Source organism: Balaenoptera physalus (assembly GCF_965194825.1).
Source record: "Balaenoptera physalus genome assembly, chromosome: 16".
In the NCBI taxonomy this organism is placed as follows: Eukaryota; Metazoa; Chordata; class Mammalia; order Artiodactyla; family Balaenopteridae; genus Balaenoptera; species Balaenoptera physalus.
The window spans coordinates 55314680-55336559 of record NC_138898.1 but is presented as its reverse complement, the minus strand read 5'-3'; the positions used below and the strand labels follow the sequence as shown (position 1 = coordinate 55336559).

The window sequence follows — 21880 nt, the reverse complement described above, 5'->3', positions numbered from 1 at the left end:
TTCTTCCTCTTTTGCATGTGAGGCTTATTCTCCAACACCCTCTTGGCTTTTAGCCAAAATGAATGTTCCCTACATACCAGCTCCTAAGGGAGAAAGAATTACTTGCAAATATGGTAAAAGGAAATAAATGAGAAACGATGTTTTGGAAACCTTGAAACAATTTATTGGGTGGTTTTATACAAGATTAACAATTTCCACACCACCCCCAACACCAACATAGTCGCTGCATGAAAGCCACAGCCCTTTCACACCCAAGAAACGCCGGCAAGGAAAGCCCTGCAGCGCCGTGGCCCATGAGCCTGCTCCGCCAACAGACCTGCCTTGCCGTGGCTCTTTAAGTCATTCACTCTTTCGTTACCACAAATAAAGCATCAACAAGGAAAAGAAACCTCATAAACTCCCCATCAAAGAAACGTTTCCCTGAGGCAAGAGGCATCACTAGATTCCTAAGAAATGAGGGTACTGCTCCAGCCGCACACTCAGTGGTGCTCGGGGAGGAGGGAGCACTGCAGGGAAGGGAACCAGGGTGTTCTCCTGCTGCTCAGCGTTCACGGACGGCCTCTGCGCGGCTCTGAGCTCAGCAATACAAATCTCTTCTTTGGCTCTTTTGCTACTACCTAAGACTACTCTGTAAACTGGAAACCCAAGTTGCAAAAAATAGATATAATAAAGGGATAAGGAATCCACTTAGCCCAATGTGAAACACATGTTGGTTTTTATGTAAAAAAGAGCACAGGCCTGGCCGACTAGCTGGCAGAGGTCTTGCTCCCCCTGGAAACCAGGCAACCTCTGTGTGAATCTTGAGTTACCAAGCATTGTATCCTGGGAGTCAGGAACCAAGAGAGCTGCCCATGTCTCCACACAGGCGTACATTCTGAGGAGGCTGTTTACTCTCAACATATCAGAAGTCACTTAGCTAGAGCAGTCAGTTCAGACTGCACAGGACAGGCAAGCGCCGTAAAATCTTTGTGAAGCAGCCACTGGGTGAGTGGGAACAGTGGGATGACTTGAGCTCTGGGGTAACTGTCCCAATCTGTCTCTGACGTGCTCTCCAAGCTCGTCAGCATGTCACCCTGAAGTCAATGCATAGCCCTGCTGCCTGGAGAGCCAGGACCTCCAGGCCTGTTTCTACACGGCAGATGCTTCACAGAGGCCTGTTCCTGCAGCTCTGCCTGAGAATGGTTTTTAAATAAACTGGAATGTCTACCTGCGACTTGGAACCCCTCATATCCTTGGCCCTCGAAGAGATGAAGAAGGGCTCTGGGGCTCTGCAGTCCACCTGTATGAACTCTGGAAAAACAAAGTGGGGGCCCTGGCTGAACTGGGACCTGGGATTTGTGGGCCCAGATGACCTTCAAGTCAGGACGGCACAGATTATGATGTGCAACCATAAAAAACTCAAACTGGCTATGTCTTAAATACAGACATCTCTTTAAAAAAGGTCTTCATCTGAGATCCACTCAGAGGGCTGAATGGATGTGTGTCTAATTCTGCTCCACCATAAAGGCACTGGAATTATGTCTTCCTAGGAACAACATGACTTGCGAAGAATAGTCCCATTCTATCCAATGCATTTAATGGTAAGGATGAAAACTGAGCCAAAAATAAGTGTCTTTAAAAATCCTACCACAATTGTTGAATCTACAAAGGTCTTTTCTCTAAAAGAGCTTCATTGTCATGTTCAATGGAGAGACGGGCCCCCAAGATGAGCACACGTTGGGTGTATTTTTCAAAGAACAAGGTACATCTCCCAGCTGTGATGTTAGCTGGGTTTGTCCTGTTGAGCACACAGCCTGAGGATGGACGGACACCGTGACCATCCAGGGAGCCCACTGTGGCCAGAAGGAGCCCGGACCAGTAGGGTGCCATGAGGTACTCTGACCAAATGTGAGGGGGTCGGGCAGATGTGAAGCACAGGTGCGCCACCTGCTCTGCCCCGCCACCAGAGCTCTGAACACGACCCGGCACACTCCCCAGCCTAGCGCTGCCCCTCCGACGATTGTCTGCAACAGAGCTGAGAGGCCTGGAGCACCAGGCTGGTCAGGGCCTCCAGAGAAGCACAGGGCTGCTCCCCTAACTGAAGGCACATCACACGTGCCAAGAGACGCTCCACTTAGCACTCATGCCTTCTCCAGAAGAAAATCAATGGCAGAAAGAGCATAGTTATTATCCGACTTCCGAGACCTACTCGTTCAGCTTCCAGCCTTTCCCTTGAAAGTCACAATTTCCGTGGTACACTGGGCCCTTTCCCATGAAGCTGAGAAGCATCTGAAAAAGAGTAAGCAAAAACAGAGCATAAGATTTTCAGGATCTCTGATTCCCTTAAGGCACCAGTAACCAAACCTCAAGGGGATCACTTCTTAAATAGCAAAAGCCCCTGAACACTGAATGTTCTAAGGCTCAAAGGAGCCGGACACGCTGGCAGGTTATCTGAGTGTGCTGCTCCTTGCGGTGCGTGCAGAGTGCCATGCGCTGGGAGGGCAGCTGCTGGCTGAGCACCGTGTTCACAGAACCGCGGCTCTGCTGTGCAACACGGGCCACTCCAGTTCTCAGCCACAGCTGTCATCCCCGGGCAGAGCCGGACTCCATGGTGAGGACTGAAAAGCACAGTGAGCAACCACACCATCAAAGACCCTCAGGTCCTAAAAGGACAAGCTCAAAGGCACTGGCATTCTGAGTCCACGTGGGAAAGAAAGCAAAGCAGATACAAGTCACAGCTGGAACAAGCAGACAGCTTTTCACTGACAATCACTCAATGTAATCCTACAACGCAAAGAATGTCTAAAAGAGAGATATTCAAATAGCCTGTTTTAGCATAGATGCTTTTCAGATAGCGTTTCAACACCCAGAGGAAAAACAGGTAGGAAATGGTACAAGAAAACGCTTTTCCCTTTTTTGCTGAAAATACCACAGACCAATGGTCATGTTTTCAATGGCTCTTCAATTATTTTCTGTTTGAAAGAAAGAGTGTTCTGGAAAGCAGAGAAAGTGCAATCTTTCAACAGCCATAAGCTCTCGCCTGGATGGCTCTGTGACCACCAGCTTGTGGAATGAGTCCCTGCATCTGACTGCTTCTCCAGAGGAAAACGGAGTAACTGCTGATACAGGCTTAGCCCCCCACTTTCTTTCTCTGAAAAAGCAACATTTCCATCTTGGGGATTTACAGTCCATTCTTGCACCCAGCTGGCCTCTGGCAGTCACTATGAACATGTCAGCCTCAGGACACAGGGCCAGGGACCCACAGCACATCTGGAGGCGGACACGGGGCCAGGGACCCATGGCACATCTGGAGGCGGACACGGGGCCAAAGCTCTCAGCGCGGCAGGTCCCAGGCACGTCCAGCTGGGCAGCTCCCCGCCTCACATCTACCCAGGACCCGTCCACCAGGGCTACCCAGGTTCAGCTTCCTCAAGAATGGCTCTCCCCTGAGCAATGTAGCCCCCAGGTTGTTTCTGGAACAGGTCTAGAGTAGTAAGAAGAGCAGCAGGCCAAAACCAAGATCCCGTGAGGGTTCCCAGCAGCACTGCATTACGTGTGCCTAAGGGCCAAGGTCCCAGGACAGGGCAAGGCAGACCACTCACTGTGCAGGTGCTGGCTCAGGGCCCTCTTCTCACAGCTATGAACCTAGGGCCGTAGGCCAGTCCCTTTCTGAAAGCCACTGCTCTATGGAGAGGAGACCCAGGGAAGACAGGGAACGCTGCCTCAGTCGTGTCGTGATCCCAAATCTCTGCGTTGACACCTGGACTGAAGCGAAAGCTGCTCCTCTCCTGGACACATGCTGACATCAGGGATAAGGGTCCCTCCCAAAGCCTTGCCACTGTCATCTGCTGCTGCTACTCGGACTTTCCCTTTTACTTAAACTAAATTTAGAGTCTTCTGTTAGCTGGTACCCCCTAGAAGGGGTAGCAGTGTGAACCTAAAGGCCGGTAGTGCCCCAACTAGCCCTTGGGAAATCAGCACCATTACCCTTCTAGTTTTTGTTAATTAAAGAGGAAATGCTGAGCTATGGGTGGGAAACTCCTCAGCCTTGTACACAGGCCATCATGACTTCCTCTGTGATCACAGAGGGCAAGGCAGACCCGGGAGATGTCACAGTGGTAGACAGAGCCTGTGTACCTCAGTCTGAGTACCCATAGAGCCGAGCCTCAGAGGACAAACCCACACAACATGGTGACAATGAGAGGCAGACACGTCCTTGGCAGCAGACAAGGCCTCTGATGGGGGAGGGGAATGGCCCACAGTGCATGTGGCACTCTGACCACCTGGAAATTACCTGGCAGACTCTGCGGGATGTGGGTAGACACGGCAGTGTGTGGGAGAGGCGCTGCGCGGGGCGGGCTGGAGTGCAAGCCAGCCAGGAGACCTGAGAGGAAACAGGAAGGGAGAGAAGAACAAAGCACACACATTGAAGACAGGAGTGGAAAGCATCCTCGGCGCTCCAGAGCCCCAGGCGACCTACCGCACTGGTTCTGGATGGAAACCCCAAGGGGGCGGCTCAGCAGGGTCCCCGGGAAGGCTGCCCACGGTCACACACCAGACAAACACAGGAACCCAGCACATGACAACAGAACCTGTGGGTCACACAGAGGCACTGGGGCACCTTCTTTACCTCCAGTGTGGGGAGGAAGGAGACACTTACTGTGGCCGAGGCCGTGGTGGAACGTCCCAGGGGCAGGGCCTGTGACGATGGCATCCTTGGAGACCCCTGCTTTAGCGGAGGAGTCAGCACTAAAGGAGATTACGTGGAGGGGGAGCTGGGAGATAATCCCCAAGGGGTTCGAGTTCAAGGCCCCAGGCAGCTTTGGGCTGCCTGCCTTGTAGGATGAAGACAGTAGATTTAAGGGTGAGGAGCTGGTCAGCAGCACAGCCCCACTCGTTCCTTTCTGGGGAGGAAGCACACAAAGGGATCAGCACTCCAGCCCCATCCAGAGCTCACTCACAAACCAAACCTGTTACCATACCTGGGGGGACACATGCACGTCAGCCGCCCCTTGTGAAGGAACCCCCTCCACTGCAGCCCCAAAGGGAGGAGGAAGACAGTCTCTGTGAACTGGCATGGAAGGGCTCCCAGAACAGAGTTCATTTTAAAAAGCAGGTGTTAAATATGCCTTCCTTGTGCAAGAAAGAAAGGGAAGGATACCCACAAATATAAGTATACAGGAATATGTGTATGTGTATACTTATATCCATAAAACATACACACACATTTGTAAGTATTAATCTTTGTTTTTAGAAAGAAACAGGAAAAACCTGGAAACTAAGGAACAGTTACAGGGGGTGTAGGAGGGCACAGGCAAGTGAAACTTTGCTCAACACACCTTTCTATAGTTTTGTCCTTTCCAACCACATGGTTGTCTTATATATTGGAAAAATGGAGAAAAAAATAAGCTCGCTCTCATTTCCCCAACCTGCATCCAAACTTCTTGTAATCACCTACAGGCAAACCTCATTAACCACTGGACTCTGTCAAATCGCCTTTGTCTGACCTACAGAGTCTTTCCAAACCCAATCAAAGGATCATTCTTAGAAGGTACTGATCTTCCTAGGGCATGAATATCTCCACATAACGAATGATCTGAGAGACAGTATGCATTTCATTTACTTGTTTGGAGAGATGGACAGGCAGGAGGCTATGAAAGGAAAGTTTTCTAGCTCATTCTATGCCATCCAGATCCATAGCCTCCCTGCAAACATGGTGCTGACCAGTCCTTTCCCTCCACTTGTCCTCCCAAGGAGAAGTTTCAGGCTCTACTGGGAGTCCTGCCACCAGAAAAGTAGAAACCTGGAAACAGGAAGCCCGGTCCTCCTTCCAATTTCCGGGCTCTGTTCCTACCTGACCTTCAGCGTCAGATCTCACTCTCTGACCAGAGCAAGGCCAGCGGCCCTGCCCACAAGGCCCACGAGGAGAGGGCTGCTTCAAGATACTCACTGGCAAGGAGGTAGACGATGTCACACTGCTCACCGCACTGGGCTTCAGGGAGGAGGTCAGTAACTTGGCTACTCCCTGGGTCCCCCCACTAGAATCTCCATTTGGACCACCTGGAGGGGCCACCAGGGTCAACTTCTGGGAAATAGGTGGTTTTTTCACTGCAGAGCCTGGGATGGGCCGGCTGGCGGACTGTCCTGTGGAGGGAGGCTGCACAGCAGGGAGCAAGCTCCCGGAAGCAGAGCTCTGGACTGGTGCTCCTCCAGAGGAAGAGCTGCCAGAAGAAACCCCGTGCTTGGAGATAGAGCCGGCAAAGGGACTGTTCTTGTAAGACGGCCCTGAAGAGCTGGCTGAGTGCTGTTTTGCTGGATGGCTCAGGGCAGTGGAGGACGAGGCTGGGGTCTTATGAGAGCTGCTGCTGGAGGCTGGTGTGCCTCCTGAAGACACTGGCGTGGAAGGATGGAAGCTCTGGCTTTTGGTAGCTGTCTTGACGAGCTGGAGGAGGGAACGGTGACACTGAGGGGAGGCAGGCTTTGGGCCCTGAAGCTTATTGACAAACGGAGCTGGCGGGGTGAAGCTCTTCTGCTGTTGAGTGCCTGCATGAAAGACTTTGACCTGGGGGCTGGGCACAGGAGCTCCTGCCTGGGGTGCGTGAGACGTCCGTGGCAAACTGTGGTGCTTTGCTTTGGACTGCTGCACTTCTGGCAGCCCCTTGCTGAGGGTAGCCTGACAGGACAGTTCTTTGTAGCCAGAACTCTCTGGTTTTTTCTCCTGAGAGGACTGCCCCAGTGCCAGAGCCTGTTCAGCCAGAAAATTGAGGGGTGACTGCAGGGAGCTAGAGGGTGGTGGGGCAGAAGAAGGGCTGGGCTTCAGAAAGTTCCTTTTTTCTTCCGTACATAAAACACCTGCGACTTTCTCTGCAGGCACTTTTGAGGGTGCAGGCAGTGTGAACTCAGAGCTCCCGCTGGCTCTGCTGTTCAGTACAGCCAGTTCCTTGGACACAGCCTCCAACGAGGAGGCCGAATTACGGATCAAGTCTCCATCCAACGAGTCCTCCACGTTGATAGGAGCAGGATTAGCAAGGCTGCCAGATGCCTGGGATGAGAGCTCCCTGTTTGCAGCCCCAATGCTCAAGCCTCCTCCCAGGTGTTCTGAAGGCAAAGCAAGGGGGCTGCCAATCTGGCCTGATGGGACGGAAACCTTTTTATCAGGCTTAGTCGATGATTCCTAAAGGAAAGCAGAAAGGCCGATGTTTACAAATGTCCAAAGATGCCAACACTGGCCCTGCTGACAGGACATACGCATGAGAATACAAGACAAAGCAGCAGGCTTTCCTGTGTGATCACAAAGCCAGGGAAGAAAGGAGCAGGTGCCAAGCATGTGTGAACTTGGAAATGCCGCAACCCCGCCACCCTCTGCCCACGCCTGGGGCTGGGGCTGGGCTGACCCAAGCACGCACACACACCTCCACAGGGAAACTCTTCGCTCTGTTTCTGAAAAACTACAAGACTCGAGCAAAGAGATGTTCTCCTTATTGGCCCTCATACTACCTCAGTGCTCCTAGCCACAATCAGAAAATGACGTGGGGCAGGGGAACTGCCTTAGTTTTCTTTCCCTCCTTGGTTTCCCCGGCACCTGTCTCCTCCGTGGGCTCAGGAACGGGGTCTGTCCTGTCACTCCCGCCTCCCGAGCACTTGGTGCAGTGAGTCTTAAGGATGTTGGAGGAGCTCAACAGACTCTTAGGAATAACTAATCTGCATGCTTGTTCCCTCGGACTGTTCAGGTATGGTGAAGTGCACTACAAAGCCTCAGGAACTGGCAAGAGTTTTGGTGAAATGGCAATTTTTACTACACTGAGATTCTCTGCCACATCAAAGTCGTCTCACAGTCTCTAATTTCCAACCGTTGCGGTCCCCTCCGCGTCTGCCAGCCAACTGGACAAAGCCTCCCGCCCTGCCCGGGGCAGATCCAGGCTCACCTGCTCTTCACCAGGATGGTGCTCCTCCATAAGAGATTTGGACAATTCACACTGTGACGCTTTCACATTTGCAAGGGCTCACCACTCCTCAGAGGGCTGTCAGGAGGACCTCACCTGACCCCCAACGACCCCAGGAACTGGCCAGGTGGGTGCTGTTTCCTAGAACTGGGGCTGAAGGGCACTAGTGGCCCGACTCAGGTCTCTGCCCTGCCGACCCCAGGCCACTCCTGTGGGCCAGACTGCCTCTTGGTACAACCTAATCCCAAAGAGCTATCCCCACAAGACCAGCAAAGTTCAATGAGCTGCCAGGAGCATGGCTGCAGAGAGATGAGAAAAGATGACATGTGACCTGGGCAGGCTGACTCACCTTCACCTTCATTTTGGAAGAGGCCATTACTTTCTTCTTGGCCCTGTTCAAAGGAATGAACACAGGAAAGGTTCAGAGGAGATCCACGAAGGAGATAAAAATGCCAGTAGTCCTGACAAGTGAAAAAACACTGAGACACTCACAGGATTGACGTCAGGTGCCCGTGGCCTCGTCTGCTCTCCTTAAACAGAGTCCTGGAACAAACAGAGAACACTGGGAAGTGTGCACCAGCCCCCTGAAAGCAGACTCTGCTTTCAGAGCCTTGTCACCTCCCTGGTACTCAGCGGCTGTCACTCATTAAATGTCAGTGGGCTGGTGAGAGGGCCTTAGTAGCTGCACTGGCCACCTGAAAGCCAAGGAGCTAGAATTCACCAAAACAAGCTATGGGTCTGCCCCCAAACCTCTCACAGTGATTTTTCCCTAAAGTCAGGAGCACTTTCCTTACTGCCTATTCTCATCCCTCTCCAAAAGTAAAAATGTGAAGTGACCCATGGCATTATCTTTTCCCAGAGAAACAACAAAAATTTCTTTACGCCCTCCCCTATGTACCTTCAGGAGTCCAATCTATAAGTGACAAGAGCAATTCTATTTACAGGGACACTGAGACAAGAAAAGGCCTGCCCAACCAAGAACACTCACTAGCTCCAAGAGGAGGGTCCTGGGAACACGGCTGAGTAGGAAGCACCAGGAATGGTCTGCCCACCTGGACAACACCACCCTGGCAGAATCTATCTGATGGAACTATTCTGTAACTCTAGAGGCTGTTCAAGGCTTACAACTTCCAGGGGAAGACTTAGCTGAGTAAACTGTGGTTAATTTCAGGTCTCAACACAGTAGCAGCTGCCCATCCCCCACCCAGCGGCCTGTGCAGGTGTTCCTGGAGCAGCTTGCACACAGCTTGTGGAAACAAGCATGGGCAAAAAGGACCCTGGTCTCCAAAGATGAGGGATCTGTGCTCTGATGGCTGATCACTGCTTCTGATCACAGAGGTGGGAGGTGCACTCAGCTGTTGTTGTTGCACCTCGGGCTGAAGTGACTGCCAGGGGATTTAAAGGGCTGGCACCACCTTTTAACCTCCTCTTTTTCTGATTTTCCCCTTTCTGGTGTCAGACATTAAAGAAAAAAAAAAACCAAAAAACTACCTACATGGGAAAAATTAGAAAGTGACTGCATGTACCAGCAAAAAGCTCAGAAATGACCTAAGAGTAACACACTAAGTTCACACATCAGGCTGATCCTCAACACAGCGACAGCCTACAACAACAACAACAACAACCGATAAGCAAAAACAGTATATAAAAAAAAGCAATCCCTATAGAAGTGGGAGAATCTGATTTCCAGAGTTACCACAATATTAGATTCAAATGTCTGGTGTTCAACAAAAAATCACAAGGCACACAAACAAACAGGAAATATGGCCTGTTCAAAGGAAAAAAAACAAATCAACAGAAACTGTCCCTGAAAAAGACCAAATGGCAGCACAGAGCAACTAAGCCTGTGTGCCACAACTGCTGAGCCTGTGCTCTAGAGCCCGTGAGCCACACTATAGAGCCCGTGTGCTGCAACTACTGAAGCCCACGTGCCTAGAGCGCGTGCTCTGCAACAAGAGAAGCCCCAGCAATGGCCCCAGCAATGAGAAGCCCGCACACCGCAATGAAGAGTCGCCCCCACTCGCCACAACTAGAGAAAGCTCTCGCGCAGCAATGAAGACCCAATGCAGCCAAAAATAAATAAATAAAATTAATTTAAAAAAAAAAAAAAAAAGACCAAATGGCAGATACACTAGACAAAAACAACTGTATTAAAGATGCTCAAAGAACTAAAGGAAGATGTGGAGAAAGTCAAGAAAATAACACATGAACAAAATGGAAATATCCATAAAGAGACGGGAAACCTGAAAAGAAACCAAAAAGAAATTCTGGAGCTGAAAAGTACAGTAACTGAAGTGAAAAATTCAGTAGAGGGGACTTCCCTGGTGGTCCAGTGGTAGAGAATCCACCTTCCAATGCAGGGGACGCAGGTTTGATCCCTGATCAGGGAACTAAGATCCCACATGCCACGGGGGCAACTAAGGCCGCGTGCCACAACTAATGAGCATGCAAGCCGCAACTAGAGAGCCCGTGTGCCGCAACTACAGAGCCCACACGCTCTGGAGCCTGTGCGCCACAAACAGAGAGCCTGTGTGCTGCAACTACTGAGCCTGCTCGCCACAACTAGACAGAAGCCCGTGGTGCATCAAAGATCCCGTGTACCACAAAGAAGATCCCACGTGCTGCAACTAAGACCCAATGCAGCCAAAAAATAAAATAAATAAAACAAATAAATATTAAAAAAAAAAATTCAGGGCTTCCCTGGTGGCACAGTGGTTAAGAATCAGCCTACCAATGCAAGGGACACAGGTTCGAGTCCTGGTCCGGGAAGATCCCACATGCCGCAGAGCAACTAAGCCCGTGCGCCACAACTACTGAGCCTGCGCTCTAGAGCCCGTGAGCCACAACTACTGAGCCCACGTGCCTAGAGCCTGTGCTCCGCAACAAGAGGAGCCACTGCAGTGAGAAGCCTGCACACCACAACAAAAGAGTAGCCCCCGCTCACCACAACTAGAGAAAGCCCGTGCACAGCAATGAAGACCCAACGCAGCCAAAAATAAATAAAATTAATTAACAAAAAAAATTCAGTAGAGGGATTCAAAGGCAGTTTTGAGCAGGCAGAAAAAAGAAACAGTGAACGTGAAACAGGACAATGAAGATTATCGAGTTTGAGGAACAAAAAGAAAAGACTGAAGAAAAGTGAACAGAGTCAAGGGAACTGTGGGACAGCATCAAGCAGACAAGCACACACCAGCACAGCGTGGATGTCCCAGAAGGAGGACAGAGAAGGGGGCACAGAGAATAGTGAAGAAATAATGGCTGATAACTTTCCAAATGTGAAAGCAAACAATGTAAGTGTAAATACATGAATATAAACACCCAAGAAGCTTAAAAAACTCCAAGTAAGATGAACTCAAAGAGACCCACACCAAAACACATGATAATCAAACTTTCAAAAGCCAGAGGCAAAGAGAGAATATTGAAAGCACCCAGATATTATTGAATCATCACACACAAGGGATCCTCAACAAGATTATCAGCAGATTTCTCACCAGAAACTCTGAAGACCAGAAGACAGTGGGCTGATATAGTCAAAGTACTAAAAGAAAAATACTGTCAACCAAGAATCCTATATCTGACAAAACTGACCTTCAAGAGTGGGGGAGATATAAATCAACTATACTTCAATTAAAAACAAGTGGGGGACAAATTAAGACATTCCCAGATAGATAAAAGCTGAAGGAGTTCATGATCAAAAACTTACCCTGTAGGGCTTCCCTGGTGGCGCAGTGGTTAAGAATCTGCCTGCCAATGCAGGGGACACGGGTTCGAGCCCTGGTCCGGGAAGATCCCACATGCCATGGAGCAACTATGCCCGTGCGCCACAACTACTGAGCCTGTGCTCTAGAGCCCGCAAGCCACAACTACTGAGCCCGCGTGCCACATCTATTGAAGCCCGCGCGTCTAGAGCCCGTGCTCTGAAACAAGAGAAGCAACCGCAATGAGGAGCCTGCACACCACAAGGAAGAGTAGCCCCCGCTCACCACAACTAGAGAAAGTCCGCGTGCAGCAACGAACACCCAACACAGCCAAAAGTAAAAATAGATAAAATAAATACATTTATTAAAAAAAAAAAAAACTTACCCTGTAAGAAATGCTCAAGGGTCCTAAAGGTGAAATGAAAGGACACCAGACAGCACCTCAAGGCTACATGCACAAATAAAGATCTCAAAAAGGTGAATACATGACCATTAGAAAAGCTAGTGTTATAACAACAATGGTTTGTAACCACACTTTTTGTTTTCTACATCATTTAAGAGACTAATACATTTAAAGAAAAAAAATTAGTTTAAGGGACTTCCCTGGTGGTACAGTGGTTAAGAATCTACCTTCCAGTGGAGGGGACGCAGGTGCGATCCCTGGTGGGGGAACTAAGATCCCACATGCCACAGGGCAACTAAGCCAGCACGCTGCAACTACTGAGCCCGTGCGCCTCAACTAGACAGCCCGCGTGCCACAAACTACAGAGCCCACGTGCTCTGGAGCCTGTGTGCCACAACTAGAGAGAAGCCCTCGTGCCGCAACAAAGAGCCCGCGCGCCGCAACGAAAGATCCCGCACGCCACGAGGATCCCGTGTGCCACAACTAAGACCCGATGCAGCCAATAAATAAAATAAATATTTTTTTTAAAAAAATTAGTTTAAAAGCTATTATTACTGTAACTTTGGTTTGTAACTCCAAATCTTGTCTCCTACAAAACTTAGGAGGCATTTAAAAAACTATTAGTTTATGTTTTGGGGCACACAATGTATAAAAATGTACTTTTGTGACAGCAGCAGAGCTGTTAAGGGGGCAGAGTTTTTGTATGTTGATCAACTTACAGAAGTAAGTCCCTTCTTATCAGTAATTACTTTAAATGTAAATGATTCAACACTCCAATCAAAAGACAGGGACTGGCAGAATAGATAAAATGCATGATCTAACTATATGCTATCTACAAGAGCCAAAGACCTGGGACTTCCCTGGTGGTGCAGTGGTTAAAAATCCTCCTGCCAACGCAGGGAACACGGGTTCGATCCCTAGTCCTGGAAGATCCCACATGCCATGGAGCGACTAAGCCTGTGTGCCACAACTACTGAGCCTGCACTCTAGAGCCTGTGAGCCACAACTACTGAGCCCGCGCACCCTAGAGCCCATGTGCCACAACTACTGAGCCCACACGCCGCAACTACTGAAGCCCACATGCTCTAGGGCCTGTGTGCCACAACTAATAAGCCTGCATGCCGCAACTAATAAGCCCACATGCTGCAACTACTGAAGCCCACGCACCTCACAAGAGAAGCCACTGCAGTGAGAAGCCTGCACACTGCAACCAAGAGTAGCCCCTGCTCACCAGAACTAGAGAAAGCCTACGTGCAGCAATGAAGACCCAACGCAGCCAAAAAAAAAAAAAAAAAAAAAAGAGCCAAAGACCTGAGATCCAAAGACAAGAACAGATTAAAAGTAAAAGGATGGAAAAAGATACTCCATGCAAATAATAACCAAGAGAGCAGAGATGGCTATCTTAATATCAGACAAAGTAGACTTTAAATCAAGAAAGGTTACAGGGCTTCCCTGGTGGCGCAGTGGTTGAGAATCTGCCTGCCAATGCAGGGGATACGGGTTCGAGCCCTGGCCTAGGAAGATCCCACATGCCGCGGAGCAACTAGGCCCGTGAGCCACAACTACTGAGCCTGCGCGTCTGGAGCCTGTGCCCCGCAACAAGAGAGGCCGCGACAGTGAAAGGCCCGCGCACCGCGATGAAGAGTGGCCCCCGCTTGCCGCAACTAGAGAAAGCCCTCGCACGAAACGAAGACCCAACACAGGCAAAAATAAATAAATAAATAAATAATCCTTCCCTCTACTTAAAAAAAAAAAAAAAGAAAGGTTACAAAAGATAAAGAAGAATATTATATATTAATAAAAAGTTCAATACAGCAAGAAGATATAACAATTATAAACATTCATGCACCTGACGGACCATTAAAATACAATATATGAAGCAAAAACTGACGGAACTGAAGGGAGAAATAAACAGTTCTACAATAAAAGCTGGACAGATATAGACAGATACAGAACATTCTACCCAACAACAGATACAGACAGATACAGACAGATAGAGAACATTCTACCCAACAACAACAGCACACACATTCTCAAGTGCACATGGGACATTTCCCAGCATAAACAATATGTTAGGCCACAAATGAACTCTCAGTAGATTTTAAAAGATAGCTATCCACTGGGAAATCAGCTCGGTGCTTTGTGACCACCTAGAGGGGTGGGATAGGGAGGGTGGGAGGGAGACACAAGAGGGAGAGGATATGGGGATATGTGTATACATATAGCTGATTCACTTTGTTATACAGCAGACACTAACACAACACTGTAAAGCAATTATACTCCAATAAAGATGCTAAAAAAAAATAATAAAAAAATAAATAAAAGAAAGCTATCATAAAAAGTATCTTCTCTGTCCACAAAGGGATGAAGTTAGAAATCAATAACAAAAGGAAAACTGGAAAACTAACAAAATTGTGAGGAAAAAACAAATGGCAGATACACTAGACAAAAACAACTTTTAAGAACACACTTTTAAACAATCAGTGGATCAAAGAAGAAATCACAAGGAATATTAGAAAATACTTAAAAGACAAATGAAAATAAGAACACAACATACTAAAACCTATGGGACAAAGTGAAAAGTGGTGATAAGAGGGGAAATTTAGGGACTTCCCTGGTGGCACAGTGGTTAAGAATCCGCCTGCCAATGCAGGGGACACATGTTCAAGCCCTGGTCCAGGAAGATCCCATATGCCACGGAGCAACTAAGCCTGTGCGCCACAACTACTGAGCCCGCGTGCCACAACTACCGAAGCCCGCATGCCACAACTACCGAAGCCCGCACGCCTAGAGCCTGTGCTCCGCAACAAGAGAAGCCACCGCAATGAGAAGCCCACACACTGCAATGAAGAGTAGCCCCTGCTTGCCACAATTAGAGAAAAAGCCCGTGCGCAGCAACGAAGACCCAATGCAGCCAAAAATTAATTAATTAATTAATTTTTAAAAGAAAAAAAAAAAAGAAACAAGAAAGGTCTCAAATCAACAACCTAACTTACAACTTAAGGGAGTGGAAAAAGAACTAAACCTAAAGCTAGCAGAATGAAGGATATAATAAAGATTAAAGCAGAAATAAGCAAACTAGAGAATAAACAATAAACATAGTTATAGGTCTATTCAGATTTGCTATTTCTTTGTGATTTAGTCTTGGTAAGTTTTGTGTTTCTAGGAACTTGTCCATTTCATCTAGGTTGAAAGACACTATCCATAGAGTAAAAATGCAACCCACAGAACAGAGAAATATTTGGTAATTATGTATCTGATAAGGCATTAATATCCAGAATATAAAGTGAACTCCTAAAACTCAACAACAAAAAAACAAGCAAACCAATTAGAAAATGGGCAAAGGACTTGAATAGACATTTCTCCAAAGAAGATATACAAATGTCCAGTAAGTACATGAAAAGATGCTCAACATCACTAATCATTAGCAAAGCGCAAATCGAAACTACGAGACACCACCTCATACCCATTAGGATGGCTACTACCAAAAAAACAGAAAAAAGTTTTGGTGAGGATGTGGAGAAATTGGAACCCTGTGCACTGGTGGTGGGAATGTAACAAGATAACAGCTGCTATGAAAAACATTATGATGAGGCCTCAAAATATTAAACACAACATCACCATGTGATCCAGTAATTCCAGTTCTGGGTATATATGTAAAAGAACTGAAAGCAGGGTCTCGAAGAGATATTTGTATGCCCATGTTCATAGCAGCATTATTCACAATAGCTTAAATGTGGAAGCAACACAAGTACTATCAACAGATGAATGGATAAGCAAAACGTATACATACAGTAAACATTATTCAGCTTTAAAAAGGAAGAACATTCTGACACATGCTGTAACATGGATGAACTCTGAGGACATTATGCTAAGTGGAGTAAGCCAGACACAAAGACAAACACTTTGTATAATTCCACTTATATGAGGTACTTAAAGTAGTCAAAATCATAGAAACAGAAGAATGGTGGCTGCCACCGTCTGTGGGGAGAGGGAAATGTGGAGTTAGTGTTTAATGGGTACAGAGTTTGTTTTACAAGATGAAAAAAGTGATGGAGATGATGGTGGTGATGGTTGCATACCAATGTGAGTGTATTTAATACCACTGAACTGTGCAATTAAAGATGCTAAACTTACATTAAGTGTATTTTACCAGCAAAAAAAAAAAAATTTTTTTTTCTAAAGAACACTAGTTCCAGGTAACTTTCTCTGTGTATTGCAGACATAGTCCATTCGTGGGAAGCTATATAACACAAAGTAGCCTGTGAGGAAAGTCTGGCACTTAACTCTAAGAAGTAGTCACCCTTGCCAGTTGCAAATAAGAATTCTGTTCAGAACATTAAAATGTTCCTAACACGAATCTGTCTCTCAACTTCTTCTAGTAGGAGCCATTATCTCAGGAAAGGGCAGATTGAAGTGGGATAAGCATACAGCCAACTTTGAACTGAAGTGGGATAAAGAATGACAAAGACAAAACCCCACAGATAACTTCCCTCTTCTAAGGGAGACGGAGAAGCCCCCAGTCGCTCAGGTGAAATCAGAGTCGAGTCCACTAGCCGGTGACTCTCTGAGGGTGGGGCTCTGGGGCCTGGTGCAAAAGAATCACTCAGACATCTCTTTACCGCAAGAACGCTCCACCCTATGGTCACACTGACCACACTGGCTGCTCGTGGGCCCTCACCTGGCCTGCATCCAGCCTTTGGGCCAGAGAGGTTTGACCTCAGCATCCAGAAACGCCTTCACGTAGTCCTCCCAGGATTGGGCCTTGTTCCTCTCCAGGTCATAGCTCTCCAGTTTGATCTTCACCACCTGACAGAGTAGCTCCCTGAAGAGTGGGCAGAAGTCAGAACCTTTAAACTACCCCAAATGCTTCTTCAAGGTTTCAATCATGTGCTTTCCACCAGCCCTGATTAAAGTAAATGATTCTAACCTTCATTAGAAATACGGGAACATGCTCAGACACTGGCCCCACAAACCCTCCACTGAGGCAAGGTCCCAGTTTGGGCACACCTGATTTCATCATTCCACTGGAATTTCTTCCGGGGTCCCATTATCCTCCTGCCCCCCTTTTCTTCATCTTCTTCCTCATCAGAACAAACCCGTTCTCTCTGCTCCTTGTCTTTCTCCTCTTCCAGCATCCTAGGAGGTAGAAAGAATTAGGCGGGACTCTAAGGTCACTGCAGAACTGCTTCCTTCTGCCCACCATCTCCCCCCACCCCCCAGGACTTCTAAGAAAAGGAGGTCAGAATGCTGCAGGGAGTGATGGGACACACTTACTTAGCGACCTTGGCTTGCGTGTGTGCCTGGCATTCATCCTGGTACTTGGCCATCTGTTCTGGCATTGCCCTGCCAATGGCTTCCTTAAGCTTCTGGAGAGGCTCCTTCAGACGCCCCCCCTGCGGAGAGCAGGACATATCATAAGTCTGGTTTATGCATCACTTCTTACACTGAGCACACACTATAGGAATAATCGCACGGAGGCAGCGCAGCAGCAGATGTGGCATCTATGAAGACTCCATCACCCACTCCGCTGCACCCCGAAGCCAAGGGGCTCCACTGCAAAGTCACCCACCTGTTCACAGAGGTGAAGTTTTCGTGCGCGCTTGACCAAGGTGTCTTTGCTGCAGGGTAGGAAGGAAGCAAGGTAGGCATATACCCCGGAACGGGTCTGGCTGCTCAGCTCCCGGGTCTGCGCCTCTATGCTGAAGAACAGAGCAGAGTTATTCACCGCAGCTCCTTTCGTCTACAGGAGCCAAGAGCAAGCCAAGCCTTATCTCACCTGTCACAGTGTAAATGAGCAGCCAGCACAACAGACCTCCAGCAGTCACCAGACCTAATAAGCTTGGTTAGGTAGAGTGGGTCAGGCTCTCAGGTCAAAGACAAGACCAAGTCAAAGGTGTCAAGAAAACAGAGCCTAAAAGAACAAGGTCTGAATTTCTGAGTTTCATAAACAAAGAAAGCATAAATGCTTTCAAACTGGAAGGTAATTGAGTTACTTGGGGTCAACAGGAAATACTTTCCAGCAGAGTTTCCTTTTTTTTCCATTTCCAAGTTCTGTCCCTGACTAGGTGGTCAGGGAAATCCTCATCCCTCCAGTGTCCCCATCTAGATGAGCAGAACACAGTCTGTCTTCAATCCCTTGAGTTCTCTGTATCTGGCACGCTCCAGGAGACAAACCCCTCATCTGTGCTGACTCTCAGGTGCTCCCTGACCCAAGTGGCCAGTCTCCATTCTGGGCAGGCAAGGTCCTTTGCTAGAACGTTCCCTAGTCTTGACAACTGTTCTTACATGTGCAAAATCCTCAGCTGTTGAGCAATAAGCTTCCTCTGCTACATGATGCAACCAGGAGAGAAGGTGGCAAAGCTGGAGGGCCAGGTACAAAGAATCTGGTTTGGATTTATACACGTGGAGGTTTTTTTTGTTTTTGTTTTTTTTTCTTTTTAATCCAATTCATACAGTGTGATGTCTCCGAGGTTGGGGTGTTTGTTAGACGGGCTACGGGATGATGAGCACTGGCCTTGGGAGCAAAAGTGAGAATAAGAGGAGAATGACCAGGTATGCTGAGGAGTGCCCCAGGAGGGCAGGGCCTTGCCTGCACCAAGCTGTCTCTTTTCCCAGAGATGGGCAAGCATCGCCTTCTCTCTCCTCTCATCTCATGCGTAGCACAAAATCCTCTTCCAGCACGCCATGACTATTATGTACAGTGTTCTAATAATGTCTGCTGCCTAAGATTAGTATGGTCTATCATTTCCTAGAGACAAACATTTGATGTCCCCCGCCACTGACCTTTTTTATTTTTGTATTTATGTATGTATGTATGTATTTATTTTTTGGTCTTGCCTAGCGGCATGCGGGATTTTAGTTCCCCAACCAGGGATCGAACCCATGCCCTCTGCAGTAGAAGCTCAGAGCCCTAACCACTGGACTGCCAGGGAATTCCCCCGACCCTTTTTAAAAGAATAAGAATAAATAAAAACCAATTTTTAAAAATCTCATCAGTGCTTTCCTATCCCATACATAGTTGAATCGTACTCCCAATTTCCCCCAGACTGCTGAACCCAGGCATGGTAACAGCAGATACAAAGAAACAAGATACTCACTCTAAGAGGATGCCATTAATATCCTGGGTGAAGAACTTCTGTCTGCTTTCTCCCTCAGCAGCTCTGGCAGCCTGGTTCACAGTAGACAGTAACATCCGTTAGTGCACTTTCCCCGCAAGGCCCTCACCCTCACCCACAGGCCTACAGAACACCTGATGATAAACTCCTCACCATGCCCTTCCCTACTCAGCCCTAATCCCAGATTAAGTTCACCTATGATCTCTGTATGCTCCAGAAGTGGTACATCCAGCTCTTTTCACATGCTGCTGAAGCATCTACGGACTGTCCCTTCTTCCCAGGACTTGAAACAACAGTCACATAAAAGAAAATCAGAGTCAAGGGAATCATGAAGCATCTGATGCAGCCAGCAAGCTAACTCCTGTGCCCAGCACTCTATCATCTAAACTGTGAGCTGGAATCTCCATACATCTACAGTACCAAACAATCAAGAACTTTAACAAACCTGCAGTATTTGAAGGTCTTTAGCAAACAAAATAATAATAATAGTAATAATAGCAACAATAATAATATGCTGCTTTGGCATTTAAGGACTATAATTCTTTGAACATTCATAATCTAATTAGGGTATATCATGAACTCTATTACTCAGACCACTGGAATGACTAACATACCTGGCTACCTATTAACACAAGATAGAGCAGGTTGCTATACAGTGTTTTGCTTCCCATGAGTACACAGTTAATAACACCCTGGATGGCAAGCCTGGAGACTCCTGAAGCAACCACAGTGGGCAACCAGGGCACCGAATGCACAAGTGAGGAAAGCAAACTGCAAAAGCCTGAACCAGTGGTTCTCTATTTGGTTGCACACTGGAAGTACCTGGCAGCTTTCCCCACCCTAGACCCATCACATCAGAATCTCTGGGGAATAATGTATTCCTTAAAAGAGGCCTAAGCATCAGTACTTTTTAAAAAGTAACTCTGGTGACTAGCATGCAGAGGATCGAGAACCACTGATCTAAACCCAAGAGTTTCTGGTCCAAAGTCTTTAAGCAAAATAAAATTTCAGGCTTGATATATAACAATGATGGCAAACAAAGACAATAAGGTGATTGTCTTAAATGAAATGATCAATCCTGATCAACCCTCTGAAACACCCACCTTCCTCTGGCCCCACTGGCCTTCCTCTCACTGCATCCTCTGGGTCCTCTCCCGACCTCTTGACTGCATCCTGTCTCCTCCACTAGCTCCTTAGCTGCAGATGGGCTCCCAGGTTCTATCTAGAACCCTCTTCACCTGATAATGTCTCCCCCTCAGCTTCAAAATAACATAAACACACACAGGTCTCTCAAATCTAAACCTACTCTATACACTTTTTTCTAAGCTCTGGACCAGAATCTTCAATTACTTCTATGAATGAATGACCCTCTAGTATACAAACTTGACTTGTCCAAAACCTAACCTACTAGTTTCTGCTCTTCCTCCTCCTGTGTCCCTACTTCTAATAACAGCACTCCACCCTTCTTAAATCCTTCCACTCTTCTTTAGAACCCTTTGGCAGCCCTTCCCAAGCCTAGAATCAAACCCAAACTCCTCCAGCTGGTATTTAGGGTCCTTTAGGATCTGGCCCCAGCCATCCACTCCAGCCCCTCCCACCACATACCAGGAGTCTTCATTATCCAACAACTTGCCCATCCTCAGCCCTGTGCCCTGGCTTACTATAAGGCCTTCTCTCCCATGAGGCTGGCCAAGCCTGCTGCCTCCAGTCCGATTCCTATGTACCCCCAAGAGCTCCTCTTTCACTTCCTCAAGTCTGGCTGTTCACCTGACCATCTAGTTGGCCATCCAAACACGACAGAGCTTGTTTCATCCTGCTCTGTCCCACAGCCCGTTGTTTACATGGCTACCAATCCATCTGTATAACAAGCTCATGGAGAAGGACAACTGCATCTTACTCATCAATATATTTCCCACAGCTGCCTATCACATAATGGCTACTTAGTAAATGTCAGCTGAGTGGATGAATGAACAAACAAATGAACAGATTATCACTGAAAGAATGAAAACTTGAGGAAGAAAAGCTTAGTACCAAACAAAACTTGCAGAGGATATGCAAAACTCAAGCACGGCTAGAGGAGAGCGCAGAGGCCTGAGATAGCAGGTGGAAAGGGAAGAAAGAAAGGGTGTCACTGTAACCCATTCACTTGCCCTTTCTTATACTGTCAGAGGATTCGGAATCCACTGTGGCACCTTTAGTGTACTGGGATTATGACTTCAGTTTGAGAGAAAACAAAACTGAGTCTTTGTGTTGCTTTAGCTTATACACTGCTAGTTATAAGATGCAGAAGCACCTTCATGTTAATTCAGCCTAATTAACACGTATTTCAAATACCTGTTTGTCAGACCCATCAACATCTCAGGTTTCCAATCAATTTTTTTTTTTTTTTTTGGCCGCACTGTTTGGCTTGTGGGATCCTGGTTCCCTGACCAGGGATTGAACCCGGGCCCTTGGCAGTGAAAGCGAAGAGTCCTAACACTGGACCTCCAGGGCATTCCCGCCAATCAAATTTTATCTTTAGATATCAGCCATATCAGAAGCTTTCTGGCTATAAAATTTTTTTAAGTTTTTTTTTTCCTGATGCCTTTTGAAATGTGTTTTTTTTTTTTTCTGATGCCTTTTGAATCCTGTAGACCAGTATCTCTGAGGATTTGGTTTTATATTGAAGATAATTAGTCAAGTATAAAACAAAATCCTCAGAGATAAAATTTAAAATAAATCTAATTAAAAGAGCAATTG

At 47.4% G+C, this 21880-nt stretch overlaps 1 protein-coding gene and 1 long non-coding RNA gene across 12 annotated transcripts in view; one reads left to right on the top strand and one right to left on the bottom strand.

The window, feature by feature from the left end:
- Positions 1–140: 140 nt before the first annotated feature.
- The window catches only part of UBN1 (ubinuclein 1), a gene marked incomplete at its 5' end in the record, with an annotated part of 37381 nt that continues 15641 nt past the window's right edge, over positions 141–21880 (bottom strand). For 8 of the 11 annotated variants that reach the window (XM_082428990.1, XM_082428985.1, XM_082428991.1 and 5 more), the window contains 11 exons: positions 141–2268; positions 4192–4363; positions 4640–4883; positions 5930–7153; positions 8272–8314; positions 8415–8465; positions 16705–16848; positions 17034–17162; positions 17301–17419; positions 17596–17725; positions 19124–19194. In XM_082428990.1, the coding sequence (XP_082285116.1) occupies positions 2193–2268; positions 4192–4363; positions 4640–4883; positions 5930–7153; positions 8272–8314; positions 8415–8465; positions 16705–16848; positions 17034–17162; positions 17301–17419; positions 17596–17725; positions 19124–19194 (2403 nt within the window). In that variant the 3' untranslated portion in view covers positions 141–2192. Of the gene's footprint in view, positions 2269–4191; positions 4364–4639; positions 4884–5929; positions 7154–8271; positions 8315–8414; positions 8466–16704; positions 16849–17033; positions 17163–17300; positions 17420–17595; positions 17726–19123; positions 19195–21880 lie in introns of those variants that run through there. The other 3 variants (XM_082428988.1, XM_082428993.1, XM_082428989.1) reach the window with 2 other exon arrangements.
- LOC309644865 lies at positions 7942–13810 on the top strand. The gene is made up of 2 exons (XR_014254631.1): positions 7942–8049; positions 8867–13810. It is a non-coding gene; the product is annotated as an uncharacterized lncRNA (long non-coding RNA).